This window comes from Poecilia mexicana, unplaced genomic scaffold, assembly GCF_051168715.1.
Source record: "Poecilia mexicana isolate PSO_F unplaced genomic scaffold, ASM5116871v1 scaffold_2, whole genome shotgun sequence".
NCBI lineage: Eukaryota > Metazoa > Chordata > Actinopteri > Cyprinodontiformes > Poeciliidae > Poecilia > Poecilia mexicana.
The window spans coordinates 11,542,435-11,559,841 of NW_028263371.1; the positions used below are offsets into that span (position 1 = coordinate 11,542,435).

At 40.9% G+C, this 17,407-nt stretch overlaps 1 protein-coding gene across 3 annotated transcripts; it reads right to left on the bottom strand.

The window, feature by feature from the left end:
- Positions 1-3,142: 3,142 nt before the first annotated feature.
- LOC106912843 (NLR family CARD domain-containing protein 3-like) lies at positions 3,143-14,549 on the bottom strand. Of its 3 annotated transcripts, XR_015764822.1 has the most exons (10): positions 14,384-14,549; positions 13,453-13,572; positions 12,181-12,259; positions 11,874-12,075; positions 9,138-11,046; positions 7,178-7,357; positions 6,042-6,215; positions 5,363-5,515; positions 3,820-4,845; positions 3,143-3,782 (listed from the first exon to the last, which is right to left on the bottom strand). XR_015764822.1 is itself a non-coding variant. In XM_088010779.1 (9 exons), the coding sequence occupies exons 1-9, from the start codon at positions 14,509-14,511 to the stop codon at positions 4,839-4,841; spliced, it is 2,952 nt and encodes a 983-aa protein (XP_087866905.1). In that variant the 5' UTR covers positions 14,512-14,549; the 3' UTR covers positions 3,143-4,838. The 3 variants fall into 3 exon arrangements, 2 of the variants coding, with proteins under 2 accessions (XP_087866905.1, XP_087866908.1); XM_088010779.1 differs by having other exon boundaries at positions 3,143-4,845; XM_088010782.1 differs by lacking the exon at positions 13,453-13,572 and having other exon boundaries at positions 3,143-4,845.
- Positions 14,550-17,407: the final 2,858 nt, after the last annotated feature.

Genomic DNA, 17,407 nt, shown 5'->3' on the forward strand with positions numbered 1-17,407 from the left:
TGTATTACTTCATGTTTTTAGTTTACATAACAGGCAGCATGTAAATATATAAGCTTTAGTTTGCCGTCTGCAATGTCGTTAAACAAGTTATTGTTTGGCGGTTAATCAGGACAAAATACGGTGTCTTGTGGGGTTTTTTGTGCCTATACTTTAAAATATTATAGTTTAATAACACTCGTTGTTGTTAAACTTTGCTAAATAGATGTTGGCGGCGATACTACGTTAGACTGAAGCTGTGTAAAAGCGGTGTAATATTAGTGTGTATGAATTATTCCTATCATTTCAGGTGCACAGTGACCTGCGCAGTTCGGTGGACACATTGCGGCTGCGCTGCATTTAATAAAGTCTGTCATACAGCGCACTAATGCGCAATGTACATGTAACCCAACTAGCTCTTTTAATGAGCTCACAAGCATTTCATATAACATGATCAGCAGATGATAACTTGTAGTAATTTTCCACATTTCCCTCCTTTTGATTATTAGTAAATATGTAGTATTTAAAATTTTATTCCATCCCCACTGATTATATAAAAGGACATTTCTACCATTTTTATGGTGAGAGGTGAGAAATTATCCCATACATTTCAAGACATTTCATATTCATTATGTCATTGAAACATTATTCTGTATGATGAAAACCTACCGGCATTCATCCACTCATCCCTTGAGTTTCTCCTCGCCAGGGAGACGGTCATCTACATGTTTTGTCATCTTTCATAAAACTTTAAAAGGAGAAATTTGAACTAATGTATTTGGAAGTAAAGTACCAGCAGAATACCAAACCGCTTTCTAAGTAATATGTCCAATTGCTTAAATAAGTCATTATTTTAATTCTTCCATGCAAAATAAGTGCATCTATTTCAATCCTTATAACTCCCTAACACAATAATTATGAATAATTTAAGTCTAAAGAAATACATTTATTTATTTATTTATTTATTTATTTATTTATTTATTTATTTATTCAAACACACAAAAGAAAAATTAAACATATTAAGGCCTGTAATTTATCAACAAGAGATTTATGTTCAGCATTTTATTCCAATCAATTCACCCAGAGGAGGAGGTTGTGTGCTGGAACCACTTAGACCCGTTCTTCTAGAACTGGGTGGGATTTCCTCTGTAGACTGCAAACGTCTTCACAGAATCCAACAAATCAGCTTTGTGGTCGCTCTGCCTCTTAATCCTCTAAGAGGGGCCTTTATTTCCAATAAAGGTCTTTAGGATTCTCTAAAGGTTTGGTTTCCTCAATTTAGAAAACCAAAACTCAAGGAACCACCTGCCTTATTGACCTTCCTTACGGCTCGTGTTCAGTCTCAGGGTGCTGGATTTGGGGTGGAACCCTCCATGCATGGTTAGTAGCTTCCGAGTCTTAACATCCGTGGTGTTTGCCTCTTTCATTGGCCAGCTAGTTATTCCGGCAGGGTATCTGATTACTGGTAAGGCATAGCTGTTTATCACACAGATCTTGTTCTTGCCATTGAGCTGGCTTCTCAGGACTTGCCTTATTCGTTGGAGGTATTTGGCTGTGGCTCCTTTCCTTGTGACCTCATCCAGGTTGTGATGCTTGTGGTATTCCCAGGTACTTGTAGCTGTGCTCTATGTCTGCTATTGTTCCTTCTGGGAGTGAGACCCCTTCTGTGCAGATGACCTTCCCTCTCTTTGTAACCATCCGGCCACACTTCTCTAGTCCGAATGACATCCCGATGTCAGTGCTGTAGATCCTGGTGGTGTGGATCAGTGAGTCGATGTCTCGCTCGCTCTTGCCGTACAGCTTGATGCCATCGTCTCAAAAGTGAAAATCAGATGTTTACATTGTGGTTACCAGTAAACACGCTCATCTCTTAGCAACAGATTAGCAACAAAAATTGTTATTGTTCAAAAAACATAAGATTTCTTCGGCTCTTTTGAAATACTACATATCTTACACTCTTTAACAAGAATTGTGCAGTTGGTGAGTTTTGCAGAAAAGTTTTTTTTTTTTTTTTTGATTGTCATTAGAGGTAAATATATTGTAAAACAGACTTTCAACACAAAAGTAAAAATCTGATTTATCCTTCGTGGCAGTTCATTACTAGTAGAAAACGCTCATCTCTTAACACCAATTAAGTATTCTGTGTTTTTTTTGGTGTAGAGTAACAGGTGCCTTACATGCATTGCATGGAAGCATTGAAAAACAGTGTAAACATTGGTGTTTATGCTAAGACAAAGATGGACTTTGTTTATTACAGGTCACTTTTTAAAGTGCTTGATTTCACTCGATTTATTTTGGGGTATCCGAGTCATAAAGACTGCACTCAAATGCACCCCAGATTTTTCAATTAAAAAAAAAAAAGTAAAATGATAAGATTATTTTGATTCCCCAATAAAATATCAGGCTGCAGTGATTAAACTATAATACGTAACCAATAGGTGAAACAAAATATAGACCTATTATTTCAGAACACCCAGCCTTTTCTATACACACACAATTAATTTTATTCATAGAGTAAATATAAAGAGCTTCTGAAAATCACCACAGTCTGAGTTAATTTTCTTTTTAACCTTTACTTGGATTGACCCTTAAACTAATAATTTATCTCACTGATTGTCTCTGAGAGCCATTTATTATGAAACACGCAAGTAAAATAACCACAACAAAAAGTTTATGTAATTAGGCTATTTATGGTTTCTTTTTTTTGTATAATTGAACTATTTTAAAGAGTGATGAGATTATAATAATGCAGAAATCAGAAACTGACTTAACTCACTGAAAACCATTTACACACAATAACAACCCAGCATCTGCAAAGCTACTTACAGAGATGTGACGTTTAAAGATGGGCTCATTTTTATTTATATTTAAAGAGTGCTAATCTAGAGCAAAGATAAATCAATTTAATCCACACTAGCTTCATAAGTGCCCACTCATCTTATCAGACGAGCATTATTATGATGAGCAGAGTAGAAAGTAACCACATATTTGGGTTTTTATGCCAACATGCTCCACCAAAATGTTAAGCTGAGCTTCTTCTCTTCTCGAATTTCTCTCCATATTTGCTTTAGAAGATGTTCAGGATGTGGGAAAGGAAAATTTAAAAATGTCATGGTCTTTTTGCATGCAAAAAAAAAAAGCAATAAACTGCACACAGCAAACCTAAGAGGCTAACTGCTTTACGTTTGTGTTTATTTATAATTGTTTTCTCAAAACCAGACATGTCATTGTGTGTTTGCACACTGAAGAGATACAGTGCTCTGAACTTTTACATGTTTTGTCACATTACAACAAAAATGTATATTTTTACTGGAATTTTATGTTACAGGTAAAAACAATGCAGCACTGAGCTGTGAAGGGCAGGAAAGGAAGAAATTGTTTGAAGTTGCTATAAGCCATGCAGAGAATCACAGCCGGCAAGGATCAACTAACACTGCACACGACTCTGAACATTATCCACTCTGTGAAACATGGTAGCGACAGCATAATGCTGCGTCTAACAATTAGACGGTATTTAGAGAACATTAGCTAAAGGTTTCAGGTAACAATTTAAATAATAATGTGACGGTATTTATATAACCTTAGGTAAAAGTTTTAGCTAACAATTTAAATAATTTGACGTTAGCTAAAGGTTTTAAAATGGTTGATGCAACACGTTCTGTAAAAATAAATTGCCTCAATATTTATTAACTGAGACTTAATGACTTTATTGCATTAATGTCTTCCAATCATGAATCTCAGCAGTTCATGGAAAAGGTTCACCACAAAATCAGTTCAAAAGCTCAGATCAACTGAACAGGATGTTTCTGTTGTTACTAAATAAACCTAAATTATTTAGTAAACCTGAATAAACAAAGTAAAAATGAAAACTTAAATATATTTTCAATTCTTTGTTGATCCTAATACAAAAAGCTAGACAGCATGAAGGATTAAAATAAAAGGTGCAGTTATTATATTTGTACAAAGAGCATTATTAAAATATTTATTAACCAAATAACCCATATTAGGTTAGAAGAAATATAAAAACATGAACCAATCAGCACATTATCTCAGTGATTCTCTGAGGTCTGAATAAATCAGTGAATCTCAGTAAAGAGCCTGATGTGACACATCGAGTCCTAAAGTTCTCTAGAAAACTCAAAACATGAAACATGGAGTTAAAAAAGTAAAAACCAAAACAGGCTGAGGAATATTAAAGCTGAGGATCAATGAATATGATGCAAAACTTCATTATTTAAAGATTTTTAGAATGACTATAACAAAATAACAATATATACAGAATATTAAAATAAAGTCCAGATAAATGCTGGATGTTCCTGAAAACTGCTCTAAGATCAGAGTTCCTGTGGGACATCCAGTTCTAAACTGGCTCAACTGGTTTCTGTGATGGAAGCTGAAGTTTCTCTGCAGTTTCCAGTAAAGCATCTTTTTATCTGTGGAGCTTTGAGGAACATTTTCCTGCCAACAGAAGAAGAAGCAGCAGAGAAAAGAGGTTTGAAGTGTCTTTATGATTCAAAGCTGAACTGAAAATGATTCCCATGTTTCCATCTCAGACCATTTCTGGTTCCAGGATGAAAATGAATCAGAGAGAAAAAAGATCAACTTTCCAGTTGAATCCAGTTCAGATCAAAACTCCATGAAGCCTCTAAATGGAGCCCAGTTTGAATCGGATCTTTATTGATCCAAAGAGACAAACAATATCAGACACTAAATGACAGACATGAGAAAATAAACGGGAGGAAAATCTTGGAGGTCAGAGGTCATCATCATGATCCAGTCAGAGTCTCTTTAGACTCAAACTGCTGCAGCTTCAACCTCTGAGGATCAGCAGGACACAGAGACCGTTCTCTACTTTACAGAGATCAGAACCTGCAGAGAGAAGAAGGAAGGAGAGATCAGATCAGTGAGTGTTTCCAGCCTCTCCAGCAGCAGTCAGTGACGCAGCACATCCAGTAGATGGTTTCCAGGCTGCAGTCAGACTGATCTCAGAGCTGTGACCAAGATGAACCTGATCAGTTGTTTCCTGTTGAACTGAGAGAACAAGCAGATCTGAGATCAGATCTGCTGCTGCCACAGTTTGATGAATGAGGACCACTGTCTCTAGACATGTTGGACGGCTGGACGCTGGAGTCCAGCTGGACGTCCTGGAGACATGGACACAGCAACAACACTCATCTTCACACCAACACAAACACAGGAACACAGCAAGCTGCTGCTCCTCTGATTGGCTGATTGCTGTCTCTGTGTCCAATCAGGAAGCCTGAACCATTCTCCTCCCACTGAGAAGCTGCAGCTTTACTGGGAACACTGGAGCTTTGCTTTGATGCTAACTGGGTTTAGTTCAAGATGCTGACAGCAGCTGGACTCACTACAAACATTTACTTACTGTAAAATCTTTACAAAACGCTTCAGCTGCTGAACATCTGAATCCTCCAGGTTGTTTTCTCTCAGGTCCAGATATGTCAGATGGAGGCTGTTGGACTTCAGAGCTGAGGCCAGAAAATCACAGCTGATCTTTGACAACCTGCAGCTGATCAACCTGAATAAAGAATAAAAGATGAGCTGAAGCCAACAGGATGCAGGTGAACCAGTCCAACAGAACCAGTTAAAGATTCTCATGAATATTAAAGCCAACAAGCTGCTGCTTCAATAAAGACCTGCTGACTTCAGAACCAGAACCTGGTACTGGGTCATGTTGTGTTGGAGGATTTTAGTCAGTAAAATCATTCCAGGTTCTGATCAAAGTGTTGAAGCATCAATCATTGATTATTGATTTGTTCCTGTCAGATTCCAGGAATTCACTTTTCTAGACTGGGTTGAATGACCTTTGACCTGCTTGACATGAGGGGAATTTCTACACACTGGGGGTCCGAATGCTGTCCTGTTCTGACCTCAGGTCAGCAGGTCTAACTCAGTTACACAGAGGGACTAAATTAAACTCTGGATCCAGGAACAAACTCAGAAAATATTTATTAGAACAGAAGATATGAACTTTGATTTATGATCAATTATAGATAATTATTCACTGAAATATTGATAATTATATCAATATTTAAACCACAAACCACAAATAGTTCAGTCTGCAGCCTTTAGTCTGTAGAAAACCACAGAGCTCCTTCAGTCCAGAATCTCCCAGGTTGGATCCGCTCAGGTCCAGTTCTGTCAGATGGGTCGGGTTGGACTTCAGAGCTGAGAACAGAGACGTCCAGCTGGTCTCTGACAAACTGCAGCTCCTCAATCTGAATAAAGAATAAAAGATGAGCTGAAGCCAACAGGATGCAGTTAAAACTGAAATATGAACAAATAAATAATAAAATGTAGAAAATTAATTTCCCTGAATGTAAAAGAAACATGATGAACTGATTCTAACATCTGATCCAGTCAAACTGGTTTAAAGAGTCCAAACCAGCAGAACCAGAACATTTGATCAACAAAGAAACTCAAAGTTTTCTATGAGCAGCAGCCTGGATGAGGTGAGCTATTTCTGCTGGTTCTGATCATCAGCTGGAGACCCGACTTGGTAACCGGATCAGAACCACTCAGTTTATTCATGAATGGCCTTGGGTTCTTCTTAAAGCTGCTGAAAGCCAATGGAGGCCATTATTTCCTAAGGAGACGTGACCTGATGAAGCTTCATCACAGAGACGAGGCTCCAACCGACTGACAGCTGTCAGACTGAAGAGGACGGTTCCTCTCTGACCCGGCCCAACAGAACCACAGCTCCAGGACAAAGTGAGGAACCTGCTGCTGCTGCAAACCTCACTGTCATTCAGCTCATCTAGATTTGCTTTTCTACAATCAGTCACTTCTTAGATGTTTCATTAATGATGATTTGAACTGGTCAGTGTTTGTGGCTCGACTGGAGGAAAACATTTCATTCTGGATGTAAAGATGAGAATCAGAAATAAAACAATCTGAATCTTTACCAACCAAACTGAAACATCTCCATCGTTAATTAACTTCATTTGAATTATTTTACTCATTTTGTTCATCAGTCAGAAACATTTTAAAAACTGAAAAACAAAGTTCAATGATCTCAAAGTCTGAAATAAGAAAATCATTTATTTATAAGGTAAAATTGTTTGAAATTTGAATCTGACATTTAAAAATATTGTTTTTAAATATTACAACTAAATTATTAATTAAACTAAGGATTAAAGTATCAATGAATGATTTTATTGTATAAATAGAGAAAACAAACCCCAGATTCTTCACTTTACTGACTGAACTCTGCAGGATCTCAGACACATTCTTCATATCAGAGTCTCCAGCTCCATTTATGATGATCTCACTTATTTCCAGTTCAGTCAGACCTGGGTTGGACTTCAGAGCTGAAGCCAAAACTTCACATTCAGCCTGTTGGATCCAACAGCCACCAAGTCTGTGATGAGAGAAGAAATAAATTCAGTTCTAATGAAATCAATCTGGATCATAAACAGATAAAATACGATAACAGTGATGTCATCATGATGTCATCATCTGATCAACATCTGATCTTCAGTTTACTGAGTTTGACCCGACAGAGAGTCTGTGCAGCTCCTGACTAAAGTCCAGGTTCTGGTTCTGGTTCTGGTCCAGGCTTCATGTCCTCAGACCTTCAGCTCAGTCAGATGTTGAAGATCTTCTATCATCTGTGAAGGAAAGTTCAGTTTCTCTGCAGCATCAGAGCCTCAAAGGAGCTGCAGCAGCTGATGAAGAGGCTGACTGAGCTGAATGAAGGAAACTACTGGAGATGATGGAGAGGAGGAGGAACTGCTCACAGCTCTGACAAGTCACACTGACTTGGACTAGACCGTTTGGCTCCTTGAGATCTTCCACCAAGCAGGAAGTGAGTTATAAATGAAGTGAGCAGAGCAGGAAGTCCAGCCTGCTGTGGACCTCTGGCATCTCTGGGTTTGTTTAGCCCATATCTGCTGCTGCAGCATCTAGAATCCTCCTCATCATTAATAATAGTAGTATATTCTATAGAAACGTGGCTCCCAGCAGCAGATTATTAAATGCTGCCACAGAGGAAACTGGGAGCAGACCAGACACATGATGCTCCCAGTTGTGTCTCCGTTCATCTGCTGGATTTGATGCTGTAACAAAGTAGAAAGTGGACAGTCGTCAACCTGCTTCAGCTAAAAGCTGCAGATTGTTCTGGTCGTCCTGCAGAGCAGCAGCAGAACCGGTCCTGCTGCTCCTTCAGGTCTGGACCGTCCTCTGTTGGTCTGAGAGGAACTGGGACAAACTGGCTGGAAGAGGGACACGTGTCTCTGCAGTGGTCTGTCCATCGTCTCAGAGGAACAAAGGTTTGGATGTCAGAAGAAATTGTTGCTAAACTCCTAAAGAGCTGAAGAGCAAAACCCCTGGAGGAGACGGAGCGTTTGGGTCCAGCAGCAGCATCTTCATGGTGAAGCAGTGAAAGTTCTCCAGAACTAAAGAGGCTGGGATGTCTAAAGAGCTGAAGCTCATGTCTCTGCAGGTCTTCATGGAGGACAGCTAACAGCTTCAACAAAGGCTGCAGATGAAGAGTTGATGAGGAAAATGGTTCCAGCTCTGGAAGCAGAGTTCTCAGAGCTTTGGGAGGATCTGACAGAAACTAGGACTTTTTCTGGAACCAGACAACAATCACCACATTTTGGTCTCAGTTACAAACTCAGAGGAAACTAGTGGAGGAGGAAGAGGAGAGGATGATGACGGGATGAAGAAGATCAACACTGTTCACAAAGTTTATAATTAATGCAACGGTTTATTTTAATGGTTCAACTTTCCATCAAACCTAAACAATTATTTTATAAAAACAGTCAAAGATCCTAAAAGGTGAATTATGGAGCAGCAGCTCAATGAGTGAAGAGAGTTTAAAGTTTAAAAAGTCTCTCTGGATGATTGGATCTGAGAGGAAATAGACATTTTCTAGAGTTCAGGGTTTTCTATTCATTTCAACCTGAAAACTGATAAAAAGTTAAATATTTTTAAAAGATCAAAATGTGTAAAAACCAGAAGCTGCAGCTGTCCTGGATGAACTGAATGTTTAGATGGTTGAATGGCTGAAATCATCCAGAGGATGAAGGAAGTAGTTAAAGGCCAAAAACATCCAGAATCAACTTGAAGAAAGAAGAAGAAACAGGAGGACAATAGTGCTGAATCAGCATTCACACAATGAAAACATCTGGACTCACCGAGCCTTTCTGCAGTTCCTCACAGCTGGAACCAGTCTCTGTCGTCCCCATTGTGATGTGTTGTACTTCTTCAGGTCCAACTCATCCAGAACCTCTGACATCTGCAGCATGAAGGCCAGAGCTGAACAGTCAGTCTCTGAGAGCTGCTTCCCTGAATCCAGCAGCCGTTGGATCTCCTGATAAAATGAGACGTCGTTCATCTCCACCAGACAGTAGAAGATGTTGATGCTTCTGGCAGGAGAGATTCTATCAGTGTTCATCTTCTTCAGGCTGGTGATGATACTGTCAGCAGAGATTCTATTAGTGTTCATCTCCTTCAGGCTGGTGATGATTCTGTCAGGAGAGATTCTATCAGTGTTCATCTCCTTCAGGCTGGTGATGATTCTGTCAGGAGATATTCTATCAGTGTTCATCTCCTTCAGGTTGGTGATGATTCTCTGGATGGTTTCTGGACGGTTCTCTGTCTGACCCAGCAGATCCTCTAAGAGTCTCTGGTTGGACTCCACAGTGAGACCATGAAGGAAGCGGACAAACAGGTCCAGGTGGCCATTTTTACTGCTGAGGGATTTCTCCATGACTTTCTTCATGAAGTCATCTAGAGATGTTTCATTGTGTTCTTCTCCCAGGAACGTCTTGATGACCTCTGACCTCCTGCTGGTGAAGCAGTGGAGCATGTAGACGGCAGCCAGAAACTCCTGGATGCTCAGATGAACAAAGGAGTAGACGGAGATGTTGCGCGTTCCTCTCTCCGTTTTAAACATCTCAGTGAAAACTCCTGAGAACAACGCAGCATCTTTGATGTTGATGCCACATTTATCAAGATCTTTGTCATAGAAGACCAGGTTTCCCTCCAGCAGCTGATCTAGAGCCAGTCTTCCTAGAGACTCAATCAGCTTCCTGTTCTCTGGACTCCAGATATTTCTTGTCTTTCGTCGTCCATCAAACTTTTCCTCCTTGATTCTGAGCTGAACCAGCAGGAACTCTATGTACATCTCAGTCAGGGTCTTGGGCAGCTCTCCTCCCTCTCTGGTCTTCATCACATCCTCCAGAACTTTAGCAGTGATCCAGCAGAAAACTGGGATGTGACACATGATGTGGAGACTTTTGGATTTCTGGATGTGGGAGATGATCCTGCTGGCCTTCTCTTTATCACCTCTGAATCTCTTCCTGAAGTACTCCTCCTTCTGGGGGTCAGTGAACCCTCTGACCTCTGTTACCATGCCAACGCACTCAGCAGGGATCTGATTGGCTGCTGCAGGTCGTGTGGTTATCCAGAGGAGAGCAGAGGGAAGCAGTTTCCCCCTGATGAGGTTTGTCAGCAGAACATCCACTGAGCTGGACTCTGTAGCATCAGTCAGGATCAGATTATCATCAAAGTCCAGAGGAAGTCGACTCTCATCCAGACCGTCAAAGATGAACAGAACCTGGAACTTTTTAAAGCTGCGGATTCCTGCGTCCTTAATATCTTCAAAGAAGTGATGAATCAGTTCCACCAAGCTGAACTTTTCTTCTTTCAGTACATTCAGCTCTCTGAAAGTCAATGGAAATATGAACTGGATGTTCTGGTTGGTTCTGCCCTCAGCCCAGTCCAGAGTGAACTTCTGTGTTAACAGTGTTTTCCCAATGCCAGCCACTCCCATGGTCATCACTGTTCTGATTGGTTGATCACTTCCAGGTTTAAAGATGTCTTCTCTCCTGATTGTTTCTTGTCTCCTGGATGCTCTTTCAATCCGTCTGACCTCATGTTCCTGGTTGACCTCTCTAGTTAACCCCTCTGTGATGTGGAGCTCTGTGTAGATGTGGTTCAGAAAGGTTTGATTTCCAGGTTCAGCGACGCCTTCAGAGAGACTCTGGAACTTCTTCTTCAAGTTTAACTTGAGTTTCCGTTGACATTTTCCAGCTCCAGTCCCTGCATGGAGACAACACACTGTAAGGTCTGGACAGGCCACTGTAGCTGGGCAGAGTGACCAATGAAAACAGCAAACTGGGACACAATATTACGCAGCACTGGGTCAAGCCAGGGAACTGTTCTCTCCACTGTCCTGTTTACTCTTTACAAACCGACTTCCAGTAGAAATCCAGGTTCTGCCCTAAGCAGAAGGATTCAGAGACACTTTGATAGTTGGTTGTTTAGGGATAAACAGGAAAAACTGTAGAAAAACCTTGGCAAGAACTTTTTGAACTTGATCTGCATCAAATGCCTGCAGCTCAGTTCAACAAGGAGACCTTCTAGCCACCTCTTCTGTCTGGATGCATGTAGATGGACGGTAGACAGTCGGAGAGTTCATGTCATGCAGATCAGCAGCAGTTTATCATTTACTGGCCTCAATGTTGGCGCTGCTGCATCACAGGGTGAATTTGGTAGCTGTCTGTGTGTTTCTGAAGGTTCTTCATCTGCAGCTGAATGGAACATTTTTATGTACTGGGTGCAGGAATTAAAACTAAAATGGGTTTTTATCTTGTGCATTGCTGCCATGTTTGTTTTTTACAGTATTTTACGGTAAATATAAAGATCCCAAAGTTTATATTTCATGAGCAGCACATCAGTCACCACAGGTGATGTTTAAATAAAAAAGCTGCTGAATCCAGAACGTCATTGAGCTCATGTGACTGTTTGATTAAGATTTTCTGTATTTGTTCGTTTCTCTTGTTTGATTTCAGTTGAATTCATTTTCTCATGTAATCATGTTTTAATTATTCAACATAACAGCAGAATTGTTGTAGAAATCCTCTTACTGCTCTGCAGACGGTCAGCCAGCTCCTCCTGCTTCATCTTCCTCAGGAAGTTCAGGGTGATCTTCATCACCGCCTCTCTGCTGCTCCTCTGCTCCTCATCCTCACTCTGACCCTCTGAGCATTCTGGGTCATCTGGACTCAGAACCTTTTGGATCTTCTTCAGCTCGTTCTTCACGAATGTGACAATGTTTTCCTCCAGCAGCTGGAACAGAATGAGAAGATATCAGACTAGATCTGAACATCAGGTCCATGTTGGACAGACTGACAGTCCTCTGGTCTACAGACTGAACAGAACCGATGTACAGACCATAAATATGGAGTCCAGCTGTGTTTGGTGCTGCTGGACAGACGGATCAGTGGGAACCTCTGAGCTCTGCAGATCCTCTCTGTGGAGGAACCAGGACAAATGAACCAGAATCTGTCTGTCCACACAGAGACAACATTATAGCTGCATGGCCACTTATAGTTCTATTTTCTATGTTACATTTTAATACCTTATGTATATGTGGCTCAGATTTGTATAGATAATCTATTCCAGAGTAGCTTTTGTGTGGATCTGAGTAAAATATGTCGTCTCTCTTCTTGGGGTTGATGTTTCTCCAAGCATCAATCAGACCAGCTCTTTAGTAATATTATTTAGCATTCTGGATGTCGTTGTCTGTGGCCCATAATCAGAAGAGTATCTAACTAATATATTATTTTAAACCGTATTAAAGTCTCCCCCCATCAGTTTCATTCCTTTTCCATCATCAGTTATTATTCTGACTGTTTGTTTCAGGAAACTGTCCTTCTCCTCATAAACATTTATTACTGAAATTGTCATTTCTCCGATTCGTCCTACAATCATTACATATCTTCCTTCTTTATCCTTTTCCTCTTTTTCAACTTCAAACAAAATCCCTATTTTGAGTCAAATTGCTGCCCCTCCCTTTTCCAAATGAAACAGAAAATGTCTGACCTGCCCTCTCCCTTCTCATTTTCTGTGTTGGTTCTCCATCAGGTGTGTCTCCTGTAATAAAGCTGCTGTGCATCACCTGAGCCAATGCTGGGTAACCAACCACAGCCAACATTCAGTGAATCTTTAAGATCATTCATCCTGCCTGATGTCTCACTGAGCACTGAAGCAAAGAGACAGTAGAAAACAGGAGCAGGAAGAAAGACTTTTGAAGCTTTGAGTTTAAAAACCTTCTGCTTTAGTCTGTCTGTTATTACTGTTTGAAAGAAATGTGTTTTTATCTTCATTTAGGTTCAAATCAGCTTAAGATGCAAAACTGCATGATCACAATCCAAGTAGATAAATGTTATGTTGTTGGTTAAATCTTGGATTTAACAAGAAAATAAAAAGTTTATGAAGAAACTTTTTCATTTCAAGGTTTTAGGGTTGAGTTTTGTTGTGGAGTTGGACAAAGTTTATCCCATCAATCAATCACTAGTCATCAATGTTAATAAATATCATGGAGCAGAAAATGGACGCATAATAAAGCCTCCTTTACTTTCTGCCTGTCTCCTCGTGTATCCAAGCCTAGAACCAGTCCTGCTCTGCAGAGTCACATGAACCAGTTAGAAACTGGTTTCTTACTCTGGTTCTGATGGTCCAGGTTCAGTACTGAAGTTTGGATTGCCTCCTTTGGACCAGTCACTCCTCATGGAGGGACAGCTGGATCCTGGAGGTTCTGCTCTCCCTCTGTGGTTCTGACGTCTGAAACACAAACATGTTGTTATTCAGATCAATCAGTGAGAAACTGAGATGAAAACCAGAGAAGAAGCTCTGAACACAAACTGCTGCCACGTTTTCTTCAGAACTGGTTCTACTGGTCTGGGTCACATGGGTCAAAGCAGAACCTGCAGGACAACAGGCTCATGTCCCAGTTTGATGGAGATGATCAGATCGTATTTCTAGGGATTAGTCCACAAAGTACTTCTATAGTGTCCACTATTAGAACTCCAAAGCCCAGAATGCACTGCACAACGTCTCACTGCTGCCATCTAGTGGTAGAAGGTGGAGAACAGAAGGTCTGGTCCCTGATATCAGAACTAAAGCTGTTCATCTGGTCTGAAGAGCCGATGTGGGTCATTAAAGACCAGAACCCAAGAACCGAGCAGGAAGCAGAACCTCAGAACCAGGAGACCAGCCCAGTCCTCTACAGCTGCTCTGACCTTTGACCTTTCTGTTTGGAGCTGCTTGGTTCAGTGGGCGTGGCCAGGTCATCAGCCTACCTGGGTCAACTGGACCCAGTGTTCCCAGTTAATAAACTGGACCCAGTGTTCCCAGTATATAATCTGAGTCGTTGCTCCTCACATTCTTAGTTGTTTTGTTTTCATGCAACATTGTTATCATCGATTCATTCAAACTCTGATTCACTGACCAACATCCTTCATATTTATTTAGCTTTAAGTTAATTTAAATCTAAATTCTTACTTTTTATTGAAGCATTGAGACCAACCAGTTGATATCATCTATATTTTATCTCTATAGATTCACATGAACCAGTTAGAAACTGGTTTCTTACTTTCTGTCTGATGGTCCAGGTTCAGTACTGAAGAATGGAGGATCATCTCTGGACCGGTCACTCCTCACAGACGGACTGATGGGTCCTGGAGGTTCTGCTCTGTTCTTCTTCAGATCCAGATCTTCCATCTTCTGGACTTCTGCAGAGAGAAACCAGAACCAGTCAGTCCAGTGGTCCAGGTCCAGTAAGTGTCCTGTGAAGCAGAAGCTGGTTCCCATCATGAGTCCAGATGTTTCCAGCAGTAACATCTGGTTTGAATCGACTCCTTCATGACCTTTGATCTCTGCTGGCTCGTCTCCTCACAAACATCTGGAGAACTTCTGAGCTATCCATGTTGCTCCATCCAGAGATTCAGAGTCTGTTGATCCTCAGGTCTAAACCTGCTATTGTGTTTCTGCCTCATATCTGAGTGACGACCACTGATTCTGTCTACATGAGACCAAATGAAAGTGTAAGTGAAAGTGTGCAGGACAGAAGGAGGAACCTTCAGGTGCGACTACTGGGAGAGGTCTGTGGAAGCTCAACCACTCCCTGCTGGAGGACCAGGCTCTGGTCAGCCAGTACCGGGAGTGGCAGACCCTCCAAGACCTGCACGAAACACGAGCACAGAGGTGGGAGATGGTGAAAGGTATAGGACCCAGACTTTCTTCAGACAAGCAGGAGAAATAAAAAGAAGAAGGAACAGAGACGCATGACGGGGCTGCAGAAACGTTTACAGAGATTTTAAACCAACAGGGAATGAATTTAATAAAGAAATAAGAGAAGTAAAGAAAGAAATGAGCATTTTGGCAGAAATAAAAAGCAAGCGAGTTATTTTAAGAAGTAGAGAGAGAAATAGAAAGGAGGAAAATGTACGAGATACTTTTTGAAGAAAATAATAATCTGAGTTTTATGTCTGAACTAAAGTCAGAAAATGAAAACAGTGTCAAACATAGAAAAGAAAAAAAGTGATTGAAAAGTTCTATGACGAACTATATACAGGAAATCCAGTCAACAAAGAAAATATAAACCAAACTTTGGATTTTCTTGAAAAAAGTTTAAAAGAAACTAGTTTTCTAGAGCAGGATTTTACTCTTTTAGAGCTTTTTAAATCACTGAAGAGTTTTAAAAGAGGAAAATCTCCTGGCTCAGACGGACTCCCTTTAGAATTTTATTTAACATTTTGGGACATTTTAGCGCCTGATTTAATTGTTGTTTTTACTGATTTTAATAAACTCGACACACTTCCAGATAGTTTTAGAACAGGAATAGTTACACTTTTATATAAGGACAAGGACAAAAGAGATCTAAAAAACTGGCGACCCTTTTAAACGTTGTAAACTTTTTAGTAAACTTTTAGCAGCCAGGATGCGCCGAGTGTTGCGATCTAATCCACCCGGATCAGGCCTGCGCGGTGCCGGGCAGGAGGATCACGGACAGCCTCACTGATCCGAGACTCCATCTGTTCTACGAGAGACAGAAACATTCGGCTGATGGTCCTAAATCTAGACTTTCAGAAAGCTTTCGATCGGGTCTCGCACCAGTACCTCCTCCAGGTACTGCAAAAAATAAAAAATAAATAAAAAAGGGTTTTCCTGGGAGGTTCATAGCCTGGGTGGGATTGCTGTACCGAGACATCTCCAGCAGATTCATGGTTAACGGGTTTCTGACAAAAGCAGTGAAAGTGACCTGCGGTGTCCATCAGGGTTGTCCGTTATCTGCCTTCTCTACTTGACCTGCATCGAGCCGCTGGCGCAGATCTGGAGAAAAGACCCACAGATCTCAGGTGTAACTATACCGGGGAGTGGAGGGCAGGCGGCGACATGTCTTCTATATATGGATGATTTTAGCATTTTATGTACACATCTTTTATCAGTAGACAGAGATTTTCATACTTAACAGACTGGTTCGGTGAAGCATCAGGCTCAAAAATAAATAAATAAAAAACAAAACCACAATTTTACGGACCGTGGAAAAATAGTGAAAAAAATAGGACTTCAGTTTCAGGTAACTCAAGAAGAGCAAAACATATTGGGGGTTAAATTTGATAAAAATGGAGAAGGAAAAACAAACTGGACAGAAATAACATGAAGAGTTAAACAAAGACTAGGATTTAGGACAATGAGAAGCCAAACAATAGAGGGAAAGATTTTAATAATCAAAGCAGTGATTTTACCAGCGTCTTTACTAACCAGTTCTGTTTTCATTCCCCTAGGAGAGATTTTAGAGCTGCAACGGGACATTTTTTATTCCATCTGGGACTCCAAATGGGAGAGATTGAAACGAGACATTATGACCAAACCCAAAGAGAAAGGAGGGAAAGGAGTCCCAGACCTGTACCTGTTTTTAGGCAGCCACTACACCAGCACTCACCTCAAACAAGCCATGAACATTTTTAACGACCCAAAAACAAACGCAATAGATTCTGGTTTGGATCATACCTGAGGAAACTGAAACTGAACCCCTGGAGCTTTTCACCCCAGCATACGCTTTTATACAGAAATAATTAGAGCATTTTAAACTGGAAGGAGAGGAGAGCAGGATTTTAACTAACCATCATTGACGGGCAGCACCGAGGTCGACACCGCCAGAGACGCTTCGTTCTGCATGGAGGACGTTTCGACAAGAAGGATCTCACCTACAAAGAATCCTGAGATCTGAGACGCTCTGTGGCCAAACAAACAGCGGGTCATTAGCTACCAGCTAGCAAACGCTGCTGCGGAGCGGAGTGCAGACCCCGGGTTGGCGTCTTTTCATTCTCCGAAGCCTTGAAGGGAGCGAGAAACTATAAGAAGGAAAGGACGGAATCAGAGAAACCGAGAGTCGTTTCAGCCGCTGCAATCAAGCAACTGCTGAGCAGGAGCCTTAAGGAAGCGACCGGCAAAAACAAGCGAAATAATGCCTCCAAAAGGATCCAAGACCGACGGGAGACAAGATGAGGACTATGTATCACTCACGCAAGTCAAAGAGTTGCTGAGCCAGCAAAAGGAAATGTATATGGAGTTACTCCAACAACAACAGGACAATTTTAAAGGTTTTGTTAAA